The sequence below is a fragment of the Protopterus annectens genome, chromosome 12.part0 (assembly GCF_019279795.1).
Source record: "Protopterus annectens isolate FY-2018-M chromosome 12.part0, PAN1.0, whole genome shotgun sequence".
Taxonomy (NCBI): Eukaryota; Metazoa; Chordata; order Ceratodontiformes; family Protopteridae; genus Protopterus; species Protopterus annectens.
The window spans coordinates 487,015,626-487,035,824 of NC_056746.1; the positions used below are offsets into that span (position 1 = coordinate 487,015,626).

The window sequence follows — 20,199 nt, forward strand, 5'->3', positions numbered from 1 at the left end:
TTCTGGCCAATTCTCTCCCCAAAATGCTGACATCATCATCATGGCCATCCTAAAAACCCACCCATGCTGTGATGACACAGCTCCCAGGTCCTTCCCCTACCCATACAGAAAGTAATGGCTAGAACAAGGAAATAGTACATGAGTCAGGTTTCTTGCTGTCAATCACAGCAGGTAACAGCTCAAATTACCCTTAGCACTTTGACAGCTAGGGAAGTTAGGTGTGAAGGGGGATGGGAGATGAGTCAAACTAGTACAATTCAGGCTTCACAAAATAAACTGCAGTTTGCCATACTAAAAAGCAGCAGCAGTAAAAAGCACTTTGAAAGTCTATTCTGTTGCATTTCCACTGTTTTTGTTTTGAGTAGTCATTGACTGGCATGAAATGTTACTTAAAACTAACTGACTGAAAGACAGCAGTGTATGCATGTAAAATCAATGCAGTGGCAGGAGGTTTAGGAAGAAAGAGTCCTGCATGATGTAACTTTTTTACGGATGAGCATTGCATTGTGGGATGCCTAAATGCAGACTAAAAAATCAGAATTACTTCAAGATGCCAGACCCCATGTGGTCAGACTCAGAAATTATGTATAAAAATATTTAAGAACCTATAAATAGTCCAAAGTGGTGTTAAAATGTAGGAAACACCAAATCATGATAAAATAAACATGTTTTTGAGTCTGCGGGTGTGGTTCTCCTTTAATATAACAAACTCTGAGGTTTCTGGCCATGAGGAAATTTGTGCGCTGACCTCTAGGAAAGGGGGACCCACACAACTAGCTGCAGATAAATAGCCTGCATTAAAATGATCCAGAACTAAACTTACAATCCAATTCTTAGGTACAGATGGAGTAGCATCCATGCTAGAAGAAAGTTAAGTCATTTCTCTGTACAGATTTTAGTTGGAGGATACATTGAATACGAGGCATAATTTTGGAGAACTGCTTCCTATATGAACAAAGAACAAATAAATATGATCAAGATAAGTGTAACTAAATTGTCTTTAGTCTGTACTAACAGCCACATAAGAAGGAATTAAGAGGGTTAATTTGTACACACAGAGGTGTACATATAATACTATTTGCTGTAAGCCCATTCGACATATAGTACCCTCTTAGGGGGGATCCAGGAATGTCAGGTAAATGACTTGCTCAGAATCACACACTGGGCAAATGTAGAAGTCAAAGCCAGGACTGCTACCAGGTCTTGGCCTAGCAGCCCATAGTCTTAAACTGCTACACCAAACTGTCAGATTTTGGAGATGTTATCAGTGAGTCATGTGTCTGCATCTGAAAGTATGACAAACAGGAGTTGCTACCTTTAAAAAAAATCAGCCTGGAGATAAGAGGCTTCCTAGCAGAAACAGACAGGAATGGCAGATAATAGAATTCGTATGCACTTTTGCAAGGGTGCAAGGGTACCAGCTACATGCAAAGGTGGCATTATCTGTTAAATGAAGTTTGTGCTATATTGCTAGCAAGCCTCAGTAAAGGCTTTTGGGTGAAAGGAAGAGACCTGATTAAGAAATAGGTGGAAACACTTAAAAAAATCATCTGTGATATAACAGTAATTTTAATTTAGAAGGCAGGACAGGAGTTTGGATACAGAAAAATTCTTTGCTGACCATTTAATCTAATCCATTTAGGTTGAACTTAATCAACTGGATTTAACTGAAATTGATACCTTGACAGTCTTACTACCCTTATAATTGTGTTAACAGGAATGAAGATGAATCCCCCTGACAGGCCTCTGCCCCCATATGCAATGGTGATAATTTCATAATAGGTAAAACTGCATTTTTCAAGCAGCCAACATTTAAAATGATGCAGTTTTAGTGTAATGGTTACAGAGAGCAAACACATACAGTGTGTGTCACTTTCCACAGTCATCGGAAATCCTACATGCACACACAGTCATACATTTCTGTACTGCATAAACAATCATTGGCATGTCATAGTATAAAAACAGCAGCAGATAAATTAAAGCATTAATTAAAATACATGTTTCTTACTATTACAGGTAGATGAACATTGCCGTGGGTGCTGACCACAAAGATCTGAGCAGTTAAAACACTGCCGTAGCAGTCTGTCATAGTGAAAGCCTGGTACCTGGTTACACTTAACTGAATCTGCAAGAAAATGAATTAAAATACAATGATTAACTACACTGAATATGCCTTTCATACATATGTTTGCACAGTCAGATTTATTATATTCTGATAAATGAATACATCTTGTTTGTCCAAGGATATTTTCCAGTATCCATAAGGAACAAGCCCCTAGGTTTCATAAGGTTCACACTGCTATATTTACAATATTTAAGAAGACAGAACCATGGAGACTAGGGTAGGGTATGCAGGCTATATAGCCATTTTTTGAATCTGTTCAATGGAGTTAGGACTGGTATATGACAACGCTATCATTAACAGGTGACATTACGTACCAGAAATATGTATTAATACTGACAGTTTTATGGAAAAAGAGTAGTAATAAGCACAAATAAACAGATTTGTGTATTGCACTATCTATATATATCTTTGTATTCATGAGCATCTTACACTTTGTGGAGAGACATTTGGGGTGGCATAACTATCATGCAAATGGTTTACTGTTTATAAACAAGCATTTTACACAGTATAAAGCCACACTGTCCAGAAAAAGCCATGAAATGTGGAAGAGCAAAACATCAATGCCATACAGATGAGCATGTCAAAAGAAAATATCTAGTTAAGAGACGATAAACAGATGCAAATCAAAGCACACCAGCATAGCACAGGAAATGGACATTGGCGTGAATGGCAGAGGGTTTCGCACTCTAAGACTTCTGTGTTGCAGGGCACTATTGCAATAAACACTGATACTGTGTACCCTGCCAATTCATAGCACAGGGGCCTTCCATGCACTAATGCAGAACGAGATCACGGACTATGATTAATTTGACTCCCACTGCATGGCAGTGATTATCCATTCCTGTTGAAAGTCTGTGTTTACACTGCACTCTGGCTGTAGGAACATTTCAATGGTTTACCAGTGATGAAATTAGTGCATCCCAGAGATCTGCTTCCAGGATATTGGAAGCATTTCTTAACTACATGCTGAAACTTGTAGTCATATTTATAGTACCTTAGTGCTCCATAGAAGTGTCATACTACCATGCAGGCATTTCACAGAGTCACAAGTCTGCCAGCAAGGCAAAGCATAATAGTTTGCAGCTGCGTGAGTATCAAAGTCTAAATGGGACCACAACAGAGGTCATTTGTAATAACAGTGGGGTTCCATTCAATCAACTGTCACTTCCTCCTGTGAGATAAAGAGATAACATCATCAAATATTTGCATCAAAATTCTTGAGAATGCCCACTGAGCCCATGTCTGGCAGATAAGTTACCAGTGGCTGGTGTATAAACAGGGCAATGAGCCACAAAACATCATAATGATAAGGACCATGACACTAATATACCTGTATGTAAGCTGATGCAACTTTGTATATGCAACATTTGTAACATTTTTACAGTGTAATATAACATAGGGCACTATAAAGTGCATCTGCAATTAATACGTTATGCACTAATGCTGTTTGTAGTACAGTATATTAATGAAAAGTGGACTATGATAAGCAGTGGTGTGTTCCTTATACTAGCAGCAAACAACAGTATCAATGCAGTTAGGGCAAACCTGTAACACTAACAGGATGTAGGAAATGGAGTGTACAGAGGTTAGGTTATTTCGAGTGGTATTGACTATAATTGTTGACAACATGATGTGCCACTGAAGGCAGGCATAAATATATGCACATGGAAAATGAAAGCAACAATACATACCAGACAGAGTGCATTTTGTACAACATTTATGTAAGTATTGAGCTTGTTAACTGGGGCATTTCAGCCGAATAGACCCCTTACTCACTGAGTCTTGGAGAGAAAAGTTCCATCTGGTACAACTTATTTGGCTTTCAAATAGTGCACACACAGGCATCATAAAAGTATGTATTAAATAAGTGTACAACACTGTACATGCAGTTATCATACCAACTCACTACTCTTTCTCTCTCTCTCTCTATATATATGTATCTATATATATATATATATATATATATATATATATATATATATATAAATAGTTTTGCTCTCTCTCTCTCTCTCTCTCTCTCTCTCTCTCTCTCTATATATATATATATATATATAAACCAGCACAATACATGCAGGTATCATTATCAACACACTACTGTCTATACATACATATATATATATATATATATATATATATATATATATATATATATATATATATATATATATAAATATGTGTATATATATATATATATATATATATATATATATATATATGTGTGTGTGTGTGTGTGTGTGTGTGTGTTTATATTTCTGTATAAAGCTACATAGTTGAATAAAAGTGCTACATGAAACGGCATACTGAGAAAGACTGAGGGAGATACATAAGGAGACAGAGAAATACAGGTGTAGAGGGAGATACATAAGGAGACAGAGAAATACATGTTTAATGACACATTGTCTGCAGTGAATGCCAGCATATAATACCTGTCACTTCACTTTTACAGGCGATGCTGGCTACTTGTTTCAGCTGTGGTTAATGTCACCCGGCCATAGTCCTTGAACAGATGTATTGGACAGTTATATCAGAGCTCAGTTTCAAATATATGGTATTGTGGAATGAGTCTTTGGCTACAAAGGAGCAGTTCAGGTGTCTGGGTACTTTTCAGGGTTTGAAGTCTAGTGTGGCCCAAACCATCAAACCCATTCCTGCTTGAGCAGTGTTGCACATGATGGTGATGCTCTGATTACAAGTAGCTGAGCAGCTGTTACCTCCGCCAACAGCTGCCCTTGGCCAGCAAGGCAATGGTCATAATGATGCAGATTATGACAATCAGATGACACCTTCCATAGCACATGGCACTCACTCAAGTTCACATGTATGAACAGGTGCACTTAAGAAATTCTGGTGGGTTTACTAAGATGACAGAAAATATCAGGTGTTTGCTCACAGCAGGTGATACACAGGATATTATATAAACTAAGTACAGTGTCACCTGAGGTACTGCAAGGCATGGGTATGTAGCAGATGCGAAGACTGCTGAAACCTTTAATGCAGATTGGGACTCCTAGAAGGTTAGAATATAAGGGGATATATCTGCCTTAGGTGAGGTGTAACACTCAGACAGAATAATTAGACTAATGAGGAAACATGTTCAAGTGTGTGAAGCAAGTCCTTCTGTAGTGTGTTGTCGTGTCACAGCAACAAAACTCAAGACACCATGACAGATACACTTTCCGCAACATGGTATCCCCTGTATATCATCTGCTCTGACTGCAGACACAAGCATTGATACTCACAGTCCATAAACTACACATATCCAGGCAGCTTCTGCAAGTATGTTGTCATGTGACTGGCTGACTTACGGTTGGTTTTGGGAAGGTGGCCTTTAATGCTTTTCTGCATATCCAGGGTAGGGTACAAGAAGAGAAAGTACAGGTGCAGCATGGGTCCCAGTGCTACCTGAAGATCATTATAATAGCCTGCTGTTCTCTCAATGCTATGCACATGGTCATACACATGTCATTGAGACAACGTTTTGAATACTGTGTCTCTAACTAGTACTTTCATCACCACAGATACATTATTACAAGAATGATCCTCCACAGCTGTACTAGTGAAGACATCAAGCAACACACATTCGACATATTAAATTCAGATTATCTCAGTTTGAGATGCCTACTGCTGCTACATTCAGTGCCATCAACAAGAGACACTTGTCTTGGCACAGTGGCCACTGACATTTGCAGCTGGCAGTATGACATCCTCTCTTATCTTATTTATGTACTATTTACTGTTAATTGAACTTGGCCTCACCTCTTAGAAAGGCAAGCTGGCTAGTGGCATTTACATAAACAACCAGTAACTGTGCATGAGCACAGTGACTCAGTAGTGAAGCTCTCAGTCTGGCAGTTCCAGTGTCTTTGGGTTCAATCCTGGACACTGTCTGTATGTAGTTTTCATGTTCTTCCTGTCTTGTGTTTTTTTTCTGGGTATTTTAGTTTCCTCCCATCTCCCAAAATCAGACTGGTTGATGATCTACTCTAAAGTGTCGATATATATATATATATATATATATATATATATATATATATATATATATATATATCTACCTATCTATCTATCTAGCAATATATATATATATATATATATATATATATATATATATATATCTACCTATCTATCTATATATATATATATATATATATATATATATATATATATATATATATATATATATATATATATACAGGGCCGGGTTTAGCATTTTGGGGGCCCCCAGCAAGTTTCAAGTTGGGGGCCTCTTAGGCACTTCCAGTGTAAGCATCACCCTATCACTGCCACCCCTCATAAGCAGCCTTTTAATTCATGCAACAAGTTTTTAGGAGTAGTACACACAGTCTGACCAGTAGCTACAATGCTCTTACATTACAACAAGCCTATGTACCGCAGTATGTTGGCCCATTTCACAAAGGGACATTCACAATTACTGGCATTTAGTTGCAACAATGATGCATCACAACTCTATGTAACTGTCTGGGCTTGGGTGAAATGGCACCCTAGGCCTAATGTTTCAGACCCCCCCCCCCCCGCACACACATACCCTCCAGTCCTCCTTTCTGTTCTCCCCCATGTTGGGCTTCCTATATGATGCACATTACTTTTTTTCTTTCTTTTCTCACATTTTGCCTTATTCTTCAGCTTTTTTCAAACTTTCTATATGCTCAGAAGTGCATTGTTAAGTTTTTTCCTTTTTATACAACCTTTTCATCCAGTGATGGCATAAACAAAAATTATGATCAAAGATAGAAATTCAGTGCTTCTGTTCAGCTTTAGTTTTCCTGGCATCCTTTCAACACACCTTTCTAACCAACACAGCACAGTAGTAATCATTTAGGAAATAACGCAAAAAAGACAGTGTCCAAGAAGCCGTAGGGTTATAGATGCTCTGGGATGCACTTTAAAGCATTTTCCCAACCTTTTAATCCAATGGTGGCCTAAACTAAAATCATGAGTAAGAAAAGAATTTCAATCTTATTTTTATTGTCTTTCAAGGAAGGTATTAAGTTGTGCCCAAGGCTAAATGCTCAAAGCTGAAAAAGTAGTAGCTCATAATAAACTAATAATCCAATTGTTGTGAGGATACACAGGTCTATCCCAGAATACTGCCAGCCTCCCTATCCTCCCCCCAAAAAAGACAGTCACTGCCTATGTATCCCACTGATGCTAGATTGGGATGAAAGCAGACATACAAATTGCCACAGTCATGTATTTCAAGTGACTGCTGACATACATATGCATAGCATGCTTCCTCACTCCTCACCCATAGCCCTCAAAGGCAGCCACCAGTATATGTGCCTGAAGTATGATTGTGAGGAAAGTGAAAAAAAATGATCACAGTAATGTATTCTGCTTTATTGCTCCTAGACAGTACACAGCCCCTACCGAGGTTGTAGCAACCTTGTTTGTATACCTGTGAGGTCTGTCAGAAAAGTAAGACAAATATTAACTGCACTATCCTTAGGTCAAACATAAGCTATACTTATTTCCTGTGCACACCTCTAAAGTTTAACTGTGATGAAAATTAAATAAGTAATAACCACACAATCCCCAGCCCCCCCCCCCACACACACACACACACATAAGCTACAGTAGTTTTCTGTACACACACATCTAAGCAGGTCTGGTTTTAGAATGGGTATAGCTGAGAGCAGTGGCCATTATCAGCTTTATCCTAAAAATGGGTCATATCACAGACCTGTTCAGGTTAAAGAGCATAATCAGAAAATTAATACATTTTTTTCTCCTCATTTTTCCCCAGCCAGCAACAGCTTTTGTGGGGCACCCCCACACAGTCAAGGATGATTAAGAGAGCCTCCTGTATTGATTTATACAGTCTAGAGAGTATGGGCAACCAGAATCCTAGAAGATCTAAGTGTCTGAATGTTTTATGATATATTTTATGCCTTACCTTTGAAATATAATTACTTGTTACCTGTATTTTTTACTGATACCCAGAAGAATAACATATGGGTCCTAGCATTACTGGGTGTGTGCACAGATAAAAATCAGTGATATTTTTTACAAAGACACACACAAGTATAAGCCATAGCAATATTAGTTTTGTACTTACTTCAGCAAATAGCAATACATTGTGCAACACTGATACTGCCATGGGTTACTATGACTTACCTGAATGGCAGTCAGTCAAATGGTTGATGTTAGAAATCACAGTTTCTGATGGGCAGGAAATCGAGCCAACAGTGGTCAACTGATGTTAGTCAAGTTGCATGGTGCACTTGACCATTTGACAAGTGACATCCTGAGACTGTGGAGGGAGGTCACGCTGCAGTGAGGAACAGGGAAGTAGCCCATTACCTCACTGTAGTGTGGTCTTGGGGAGTTGGTATATTTAATGTGCAGGGTGTGTGTGTGTGGGGGGGGGTGCAGCCGCCCCCCACATGGGGGATGCAGGGGATCATACCCCTCCCTGAAAAATAGTAGAGGTAAGCTAACTAACACAGCTGGAAGAGGGGATTGTCAAAAATGTATACACATTTTTGTGTTTACCATTTTCGACATTCCGGTCTTCTTCCAATGTTTCCAAATGCAGCATTCTTTTCCAGTGTTGCAACTGTTCGAACTGACCCCTTTCAACCATACCATAGTAAACCACTGCCACAGCATATCAGTGACTGCTGTTCAGCAGTCATCAAACAGCATCAGGGTAAGAGTATTTTATTTACCTCACCAAGGAGTAATGCATATATGTCACTGTCCCTGATTTCACAGACCTTCCCTGATTTTGCTAATAATTTTGCTCTGTCCATTGTAAAAACTTTGATTTTCTGGTAAATCATTCAGAATTACAGAGAGTCAATAAATCCAGACATCGGTTTTATACTTATTGTCCAAAAAATGCATGTTGATGCAATAGCTGTTATTTTATTAACTTTTTAAGTGAATTAGAATAATATTCAAAGTGTGTTCTTGATTCTGAGACTTTATTCTGCTATTATTTTTGGCACTGAGATGAATTCTTTGGCAAAGAAGTTGAGAGTTATAGTATCGGATGTTCTGCCAGTACTTATAAACCTCCATGAAAGAGAAAACCATCCCTGAGGAAGGTACACACTGAGATCGGTCACTCTCGGCTATTGATTTCTCTAGTGCTTATCTTACTCATGTCCCTTATCAGCTTTATCCTGAAAGGGGTCATATCACAGCCATGTTCAGGGTAAGGACTATAACTGTGAAATGAATACATTTTTTTAATCCTTAGTTTTCACCAACCAGCAGCAGCTCTTGTGGGGCCCCCATACAGTCAAAGATGATTAAAGGGCCCCCTGCAGCCATGGGTATTGCAGGTACCTAATGCTGACTATGTTGTTAGTTTTAGTGGAGATAATGTCCACCAGCAGTGTTTGTGGCACTACATCAGTGGTAAAATATTTAATGGAATTGTGAAGCCTGTTACTTGATAAAACACTGTTACTGTAACCAAAGATTTCTTTGAATTTTAAAGGAGATACAAATAAGAGTTATTATCTACCTGGTTACTTAAGTATACAAGATTGCTGTGCTAGCTTTTGTTGGTTTGACAGACATTTTACAAAATATCAGGATAACATAACTTGCTATGGTTGGGGGCCCCTCAATAACAGGGGCCCCCAGCGACCGCAGGGTTCGCTGGTGCCTAAAGCCGGCTATGTGTATATATACATATATATATATATATATATATATATATATATATATATATATATATATATATATATATATTACACTTACCTTTTCTTTTATGGCCCACATTTGTGTCTGAAAAAAGTCCATGATGGCCAGTTCACTTACTCAGTTAACAAAATGAATAAAACTAAAAAAAGAGTGTACGATCAATGTGACTGATGTCACCCTGCAAATCTGTTTATTTGATATAACACTACAGAAACATCACACCATTGGAAATCTACATGTGACAACTGCACAGTTGGTGGTGTGTGGCAATGCCACTGATGGTAAAATGGAACTAAACCGAGGAGAATATGCAAGTTAATACTTTGAATACTAACATGCTTCATGTGTTATTATGGCTTCTATAATGTAATAACGACAATGTCCTCTACTGGTGTGATGGCTAGTGGTTCACACATAATTGTTTGTGCACCATATGCAATTCCTGCAAGCATAACACATGGTCTTGAAAGCAAAATAGTACAAAGGCTGCACATAACCACACCATGTTAGACTGCATTCTACACTAAGTGCACATATCTTTCAAGGAATCTAAAGCTTCCCCTGCTGCTACATTATATGCATCATGTTGTACAGATGTACAGATGACAATGGTTTGATGCTGAACATATGTGAGAGGATGTCAGCATTCCCTGTAACCTTGAATATCCAATACAATGACATCTGATCATGGCTGGATACATCATACATGTGAACATGTGTTTTGCTGTATGCATGTGTGCTCGTGCACACAGACACACACACACACACACACACACACACACACACACACACACACACACACACACACACACACACACACACACACACACACACACACACACACACACACACACACACACACACCTGTGTGTGTGTATTTATATACCACTAATTTGACATTTAAAAATATCAAACACATTACATGAGACCCATATACGCATAGAAAAACTTTGAAAACAGTGTTTTTACACAATGCCAAGCTCCTTGCACTCTCCCAACCCTCCTGCTAATTAAATATACTAACTACAAGATCCACACAAGATCCCACAACAGTGGAGAAAAAGGAAAATCTCCTTACCCAGCTGTTAGTGATCTTGCACTGACAGCCAGCAACTCAGCCTGCACAATGCTTACATTCACACACATATGCATTTCGACACCCCATGCTTACATGCATACATAGTCACACACACACACACACACACACACACACACACACACACACACACACACACACACACACACATATAAACACACATTCAAACACACAGACAGATCCATTTTCACTTTATTTTATGTCATCACTGTATGTTCAGAGATGTGAGTATTCTGTGACTGTTGATGTTGCCCTGCTGTGATCGATGAAAGTAGTGTTGATCTTTCAGCATGGGAACACTTTTACCTGTATTCATACATACAAAAACAGACACAAACACACACACACACACATACACACACACACACACACACACACACACACACACACACACACACACACACACACACACACACACACACACACACACACACACATATATATATATATATATATATATATATATATATATATATATATATATATATATATGTATATATATAAAACAAAAGTAGGAAGTCTCCCACTGAAGTACTGTGTAACACAAAATATCCAAGCAACAGAATAATTACCACAGTCACCACGGCCAGGGTAACAAAGTATACGACACCAGTAAAATGAAATATTTTCTTTATTGCAATAAGCTCTTTCGGATCTCCTGATCCTTCATCAGATCCGAAGAGGAGAGCTATATTTTACCTTCAAACTTCATCTGGTGTACTTCTTTTCAAGCTTCTTTTCTCAGCCTGCTCTCATATTTGTTAAATTTAGGTAAGGTAATTTACAGCTTGTACTGGTAGTGCAGAAGGATAGAGCCTTGACTATAGCCCAGGCACCACTAGTTTGATCAGTGTTACGTGCATTTGACAGTGTAGGCAGGGGAGTTGGCAGCCCTACATTTGGATTGGGGGCATGTTATGTGTTTCATCACTGAACCCTGGTGAAGGTCAGGCTTAGAAAGATCATTGACTGGTGTTCGGGGAAGATCTGCCATTCTATGGGTTGAGGCAGACACACTCTCAAGTCATACCTCATAGCCTGCCCAGCTTAATAGTCGAATCAGTATATTGTTGCGTATGTCTGTGTGTGTGTATGTGTGTGTGTGTGTGGGGGGGCGGGCTAAAAAAGCCCTGGCAATCCAATCAGTGTACAGAATGCTGCCAGCAATGGCACCACTCTGTACCTTCTTCTGGACTGCCAAGGATCACCTCAGCCAAGTGGTAATAAAGGATAATATCCCAGTATGTCCAAGACACTGGGGAAAATTAGTTCAATGGGAGACAGCTGCAAAGTTAATAGTCTAGATGAAGGGTCGAAGGACACCAACGAACAACAAAAAAAAAAGAGTGAGGTCATTTATTGTTAATGTAAACAAAATATGCAGTGCTAGTTGCCATTAGACTGTGATTTCATGTGATGCAGATATAGAATTTTACTGAAGAATCTCTGCCACATTCAGCACATATACCTTACCCTTCCCATCTTCTACCCATTCCCCTGCTACATTATTCAGACATTAGACACTTACCACAGAAGGTAATGCAAGCTTTCCTGACATACCGGTCACACATCTCTTTACAGGGAATACACTGTCGTAAGAGTCCATCCCGGTACTCATCTTCTGGGCATACGCCCTTCATGTCTTAGCTGGAACCAAAACATTCAGCACCTAGAGAGACAAAAAGGGGCAAATTCCTTTAAACAACTCTATGTTTCTTAATGTGTGCAATATGACTGTGTGTATGTGTGTGTGTGTGTGTGTGTGTGTGTGTGTGTGTGTGTGTGTGTATTTTTAAGTAGCTTTGCTACATCATTGCGCAATACATACTAGAGCACTTGCTGTGCGATAAGACTTTACAATAACCATGTGTGGCCAACAGGTCAAAGTTTAGTCTTAACTGGTTATGAAAGGCATACATAAGTGTCATGTTTCCTAACCAGTTTCTGTTTTATCAATGAAAATATTTAGTTTTATTCAGGGGAATACAAGAGATGGTGTACACTGTGATATAATATTTTCAGTGGTTCTAATGGTTATCATACAGTTTAAAATTCTGAACTGGCATAAAACAAAATACAAGGTCCCTGGGAGTAGAGAGTTCATAGGTTCATAGGTAGGTACTAGGCTATTGGCCCTAGGGCCTGTACAAGCCTAGCCAAAAAGGTATCCTGGCTTTTGTCACCCAAGAAAATTATTTTCCTGTGCCCCTGTCAAGCAGAACCACAGAAATGATCCCAGGGGTGAATTTCCTATTACCCATCCAATCATCAAGATTTTTCTTGAAGAGTGCTAATGAGGAGCTTTGTTTGACATAGATAGGTAGTCTGTTCCAGAGTATGGGAAGTCTCTGGGGCAGGAATCTTTCCATCCAGCATGTTCTGTTTATTGTGGTGACAAGGTTTAGGTCGCTAGAGCGTGTAGCTTGGAGGGATTGGGACTTCTTTAAGTGGAGCATGTCCAACAGCTCTGGGTTTGACATAGCTTTGTATGTTAGGCAGAGATCACCTCTGAGTAGGTGATATGAGATGGAGTAAAGGTGGAGTTTTTTGAGAAGGTCTGCGTAAGGCATCTGTTTGAGGCCAGTAATCCTCTTTGTGAGGTGTTTCTGCGGACTTTCCAGTTGTTGTTGTCCATCTGTCTTGTGAGGTACATACCAAAATGGGCATTGTACTCTATAATGGGTCTAATGAGTGATGAGTAGAGGGGAAAAATTACCTCTTTTTTCTGGATGAGAAACCTTTTGTGATGAGGTGTGCCACGTAGAAGGATTTCCTGACCACTGTGGTGATGTGATTATCAAAGGAAAGTCTACTGTCCACCTGTGTCCCAAGGTCTCTTATCACACTTTCGGTGTTAAGTAGACTACCGCCTATGTGGTAGTTCAAGGGTACAGAGTTTTTACCAAAGGGGATGACAATGCACTTTTTGGCATTGAGCTTGAGACCATGTCTTTGACACCAGGCATCTGTATCAGTGAGGCCCTTTTGTTGGATGTACACATCGTTAGACGTTTCGATTATGGCTCCTAGTTTGCAGTCATCTGCGAATTTAGTTAGCCAAAGACCTTCTGTGTTAGCCTGTACTTCAGAGAAGTAGATACCAAACAGGAGAGGACCCAGGACTGAACCCTGTGGTACTCCACTTGTCACTGGTCTGAAGTCTGATTTGGAGTCTGCTACTTTCACAGTGTGGGTTCTGTCAGTAAGCCAGTTGGCAACCCATATTGTGACATAGGGATTTATACCTAGTTTAGTGAATTTATCTATAATTCCAGAGTGGGGGATGGTGTTGAATGCCTTGGCGAGATCTAGATAGGCTGTGTGAACCACCGTACCCTCATCTATGGCTTTGGTGACTACTTCAAAGAAGTCTATCAGGTTTAGGAGACATGATCGGCCTTTTACAAACCCAAACTGTGTGGGGTCCAGAGTTTGGAGATCTCCAATGTCTTTGTTTATGAGTTCCATGATGATACGTTCCATGGCCTTGCAGACTAGGCTTATCAGGCTAATGGGGCGATAGTTCCCGGGGTCTGTTGTGGCCCCCCCTTTGTGGAGTGGGATAACTGTCACAGTGCACCATTCAATGGGCACAAAGCCTGAGGTGAGGCTATGATTGAACATGGTACTTAGGTTGGGTGCCAGTTCATTCTGTAGTTCATGTAGAAGGCAGCCTGGGATGTTGTCAGGTCCCATTGATGCTGTGTTCTCGGCTTTGGAGAGTGAGGTTTTTACCTGTGCAGCCGTGATTACAGGAACTTTGCATTCTTCTGGTATAAAGATGGGCCTTTTAGGGGGTGAGAGGGGGTAAAGTTAGCACTGAACTTATCTGCCAGGATGTTGGCAATATCAGTTAGTTCTGTATATTTAGTGTCATTGTGCTGTAACTCAGAGCAGATCTGAGTGTTGCTATTGAGATTATTGACATAGCTATAGACTGCTTTGTGGTTGTCTTTAGAATCAGTGGTAATTTTGTTTTCATAACTAGCTTTGGAGGATTTTATGAGGGATCTCAGCTTTGTACTGAGGATGACCAGGGGGTTCCTCCAATCGGGGGATTTTACTCTTTTTTGCAACAGTTTCTTTCTTCTGTTGTAGAGTTTGTTTATGGCAGAAGACCACCAGATTGGCTTCCTTTTTTTGGAGGATAGCATCTTGGTTCTGTTAGGGATAGCATGATCCATGCACTCGTGTAAGTGCTTATAAAGTGCATTTGTGTAGGATTCAGCAGTCGTACCTCTATTGTCCATCTGCATGGGTGTCGTGAAGTTTGCCACTTCTGTCTTAAGAAGCATGAAGTTGGCTTTGGAGAAATTTTTTACGGTTGTTTCCCTAATGGGGGGTGGGAGCGCGATGTGGATGTCTAGGGTGATTATCTTGTGGTCGGATCTGACCAACGAGGAATTGACCTCTGGTGTGAAACACTGGTTGCCAATATTGGTAATGACCAGGTCTAGGATATTGCTGCCCCTGGTGGGGGTGTGGATAAGTTGATCCAAGGTGTTGGAATTGATGATTTCCAGAAAATGTTGAGCAAAAGAGTTGGTACATGAGTAGTTTTCCCAGTTAATGGTAGGGTAGTTGAAATCACCCATTATTAGAGTGTTGGGTTGTACCTTAATATTTTCCAGTGTATCAAGAAAAGAGGAGTGGGAATCCTGGGGCATGGTGGGGGGGGGTCTGTAGCAAGCTACAATCTGGATTACAGTTTTGCCCAGAGTTAATTGAACTTGGATAATCTCGGATGCATTATGCTGAGCAACTAGCTTGGAGGTATGGATATCCTTAATGAATATGGACACGCCTCCACCTTTAGTGTTCCGGTCCATGTTTGGTGGCCGAAAGGTTTGGTATGAGTTATAGCCTGGTAATGCAGGGGTGCTCTCTGGAGCTTTGAACCAGGTATCTGTCACTGCACAGATATCAATGTTCTCCATTTTAAGGAGTGCCTCGAGTGAGTGCATTTTGAGGTTTAGACTTCTAGCATTGAGTAGCATTACCTTCAGATTTTGCTTGCTTGTACCTGTTACGGTGGTGAATTTTTCATTTGAACCTTGCCTAAAAAAGGCACTATAGGGGTGGCAAGAGCCTTTGCCAGTGTCCAGAATCCCAAGGGTGATAGGTGCAGGCCATCTCTGGCAAAGCAGCGTGGTCTGTCGATCATGTCATCCCAGGCAGACAGACAGAGTGAAAGGATTCATGTTCCCGTGGAAAAAGTTATAAAAATTTAAAGTGCAGCAGAGTATTTTTGCAATGTTTAAAAGGTGTTAAGTATTCAGCAAAGTATATTTTATGACATAAAACTTATGTAACTGTGAGTGGTTTAAAACATGTCATTTTTACGTATATATAATCATATGCTAATATTGCTGTATTAACCATTGCAGTAGGTATCAAATTTAAAATGCTAAAAAATTCTGATAATGTATTAAACATTTACCTAATCTGGTAGATCTTAAAAATTGACAGAAAACACCAGGAAGGACCCTGTTGACCAGGGATAGTAGAGGCAAATATACAGACCAGATACACGAATTTGACCTAGGTTTCGTCTTTATTGTACAGACTTCTTCAGAAAATGAACACATTTAACCACTCCATTGATATATATATATATATATATATATATATATATATATACACACACACATACACACTGCAACAAATACATCCCACTCCTTCAATTACCCTATCAAGCAAGGCTCAATCTAACAGGCATATCCTAAATCTAACTTCATTAACCCTTTGAAGTAAAAAAAAACTATACTCTCAATCCATCTACACAATATTATGTTACATATCAAAATATTGTGTTACATATCAAAATATTGTTAAATACACAAAATATAAAATGTAAAATAAACATTTTCATGTACAGTCAATTAAACACTGTTTATAACACCCAATATCATAAATTAAATAACAAAATAATATCATAATGTCTAAAAAACAATAATAATTAATCATAAAAAATTAACTTTCAAGAATTGTTAAGAAATTGTAAAAAATTCTTTCTGAAAAACACCTTTCCATAACAACAAAGAATAAAAAACTTTCTTAAAACCTTTTTATAAATAACATTTTCAACCCAAGATGTGTTTTAATTTTAATAGGGGCAATGTGCTTATGCTATCATTAATTCCTGGAAATACTGTAGCATTTAATGCCAATTGCCATCTCATTTCACAACTATCAAGATGCACATCCAATACTTTACCCTGACCATCCTTTTTTATTTATTTATTTATTTTTTTGCTGTATTACACAAAATTTAAATCTGTGCTCTGGATGTTGCTCTATGTGTCTAACTAAGGCATTAGTATTTTTCATGTGCCTAATATCCAGGATGTGTTCACTAACTCTATCCCTGAACGTCCTACAGGTTTTATAGATTATATTAATTGTACAGTACAATTTTTTAGGTTCACCTATGAATATAGTAGTGAGGAAATTTCATATTTAGATGTAAAATTGAAGGTTAATCATGTGGAAAAATGTTTGGTTCTGGTATATACAGAAAGCCTACCTTTTCAAACTCTTATTTGAGCTACCAGAGCTGGCACCCTAACCATCAGAAAAAAGCGATAGTAAAAGGACAAATGGTTAGGGCAGCCAGAATGGTAAGCGAAAGTCAAGATTTTCTAAAAGAAATGGAGTTCATTAAAGGTATGTTCATTAATCATGGATATCCTGTTGAATTGTGTGATTCCATTATGGAGGAAGTGAAATGTAAGAGGTTTAGTGGTGTTTATAAGGCAATTTTAACCCATGATTACCACGATGGGGGGGGGGGTAAGTAAATACAGTTATTGGAGAAGTAAAAATAACAAAAAATGAAATTGATGTTAATACCAGTGTGAGTGAAACATTGTATTTTATTACTACCTACAATTATGACGTGAATCATATAGTGGGAATAATAAATAGGAATTGGAAGTTATTAAAATTGGATAGTAACGTATGGAGAAAATTGAGCAACCCCCCCAAAAATCGTATATAGGAAAAGGAAGTCTTTTAAACAATTACTTGAGTCAGCTACAAACTCCAGTTGGGAGAATGTTAATTCACATAGGAGTAAAGGGAATTTTAGGTGTGGTAGATGTAGTGTTTGTAAATATATTCTTGTTACAGGTGACAAAATTATTATTGAGGGAGAGGTTATTGGTATACATGGCCATTTTGATTGTCATGTTAAAAATGTTGTTTATATGGCTAAATGTGAAGGTTGTCTGGCTTTTTATATAGGGAAAACCTGTAGGACATTCAGGGATAGAGTTAGCAAACACATCCTGGATATTAGGCACATGATAAATACTAATGCCCTAGTTAGGCCCATAGAGCAACATCCAGAGCACAGATTTTAATTTTGTGTAATACAGCAAAAAAAAATAAATAAATAAATAAATAAATAAAAAAGGATGGTCAGGGTGCAGTATTGGATGTGCATCTTGATATTTGTGAAATTAGATGACAATTGGCAATAAATGCTACAGTATTTCCAGGAATTAATGATAGCATAAGCATATTGCCCCTATTAAAATTAAAACACATCTTGGGTTGAAAATGTTATTTATAAAAAGGTTTTAAGAAAGGTTTTTATTCTTTGTTGTGATGGAAAGGTGTTTTTCAGAAAGAATTTTTTTACAATTTCTTAACAAAATTCTTGAAAATTAATTTCATATGATTAATTATTATTGTTTTTTAGACATTATGATATTATTTTGTTATTTAATTTATGATATTGGGTGTTATAAACAGTGTTTAGTTGACTGTACATGAAAATGTTTATTTTACATTTTATATTTTGTGTATTTAACAATATTTTGATGTGTAACATAATATTGTGTAGATGGATTGAGAGTATAGTTTTTTTACGTCGAAGGGTTAATGAAGTTAGATTTAGGATATGCCTGTTAGATTGAGCCTTGCTTGATAGGGTAATTGAAGGGGTGGGATGTATTTGTTCCAGTGTGTATGTGTGTATATATATATCAATGGAGTGGTTAAATGTGTTCATTTTCTGATGAAGTCTACAATAAAGACAAAACCTAGGTCAAATTTGTGTATCTGGTCTATATATTTGCCTCTACCGTCCCTGGTCAACAGGGTCCTTCCTGGTGTTTTCTGTCAATTTGTTAGTAGTTTGGATTGGTGTCTTCCTTGAGATCTTAAAAATTCTAAGTGCTTACCAAAAGTGTAGAAGTGTTGTTTTATTTTAGTTTGAAAAACATAAAGAAAATTCTTACTCATTCAGTTGATTGTGCAAAACTCAGCCAGGCACAGCATGATGGTCCTGCAAAACCAGTCCACCTCATGGGTATGGGGCAGCTGCATAGCCACATAACCATGAGGCTTTCCTCAATGGATAAAAAGGACCCACATGACAAAATGTCACATTCAAAGCATATCACAATTGTGATGATGCAAGTGTAGATGGGAGCTATGAGTTATACAGAATCCTGAGCCCAGTTTAGCTTTTTCAGAAAAGAAAAAAAATGATAATATTTTTTCTTAACATCATGCGGTGCATTCTCCTCCCTATCCCAATTCTCCATACACATCTTTTCTATTACTAAAGCTATTTCAACAGCAATAACTTCTACATATCTACGTGTTAGAAAGAAACACAAATCATGTATTTATATATGTATAAACACATTCATATATATGATTTCTATGATTTCTACAGGTTACTACATTACTTAGTTCAGAGCATAATGATTACAAACAACAAACCCAGTGTCTTGTTCATTTCTCCCAGTGCCCAAGTTGTAATACAAATAGAACTCTGATGCACATTTACTGGTAACTCCTCCTTAAAGCTATGCCTGGTATGCCCTTACTTATGTATGTATAAATATATATATATATATATATATATATATATATATATATATATATATATATAAATATAGATATATACACACACACACACACACACACACACACACACACACACACACACACACACACACACACACACACATTTCCAAGTATTATAGTGAATGTACAGGTTATTGACAGCTATTTATGTTGTCCAAGGTTGTAAAATACACCCTTAGTTAAGTTCAGGAAGGACTGAAATGTGTAATATCGAATATTGTTTTTTGGGTGGAGTTTTGCTTTTGGTCATGGTTAGGAGTAGGGTATGTGGTACTTTCTAAGCTAGAATGTGTAGTAATGTCAAAACTTTCAGATATACTGAAAGTTGCAGCACTGTGTCTGTGAGTGTATGTACAAGTGTTCGTGCATTTGGTCAGAGTAAGAAGGGGAATACATTTTATGCTTTTCTTCTGTACTGACA

General features: G+C 38.2%; 1 protein-coding gene across 1 annotated transcript in view; it reads right to left on the minus strand.

Annotated features, from left to right (window-relative positions):
* TNFRSF13B (TNF receptor superfamily member 13B) overlaps window positions 1–20,199 on the minus strand; it is a 141,397-nt gene that overhangs the window by 89,122 nt on the left and 32,076 nt on the right. Inside the window, exons 2-3 of the mRNA XM_044090550.1 lie at window positions 12,424–12,564; window positions 2,009–2,125 (exon numbers count right to left, since the gene is read on the minus strand). Of these exons, the coding sequence (XP_043946485.1) occupies window positions 2,009–2,125; window positions 12,424–12,535 (229 nt within the window). The 5' untranslated portion in view covers window positions 12,536–12,564. The remainder of the gene's footprint in view (window positions 1–2,008; window positions 2,126–12,423; window positions 12,565–20,199) is intronic.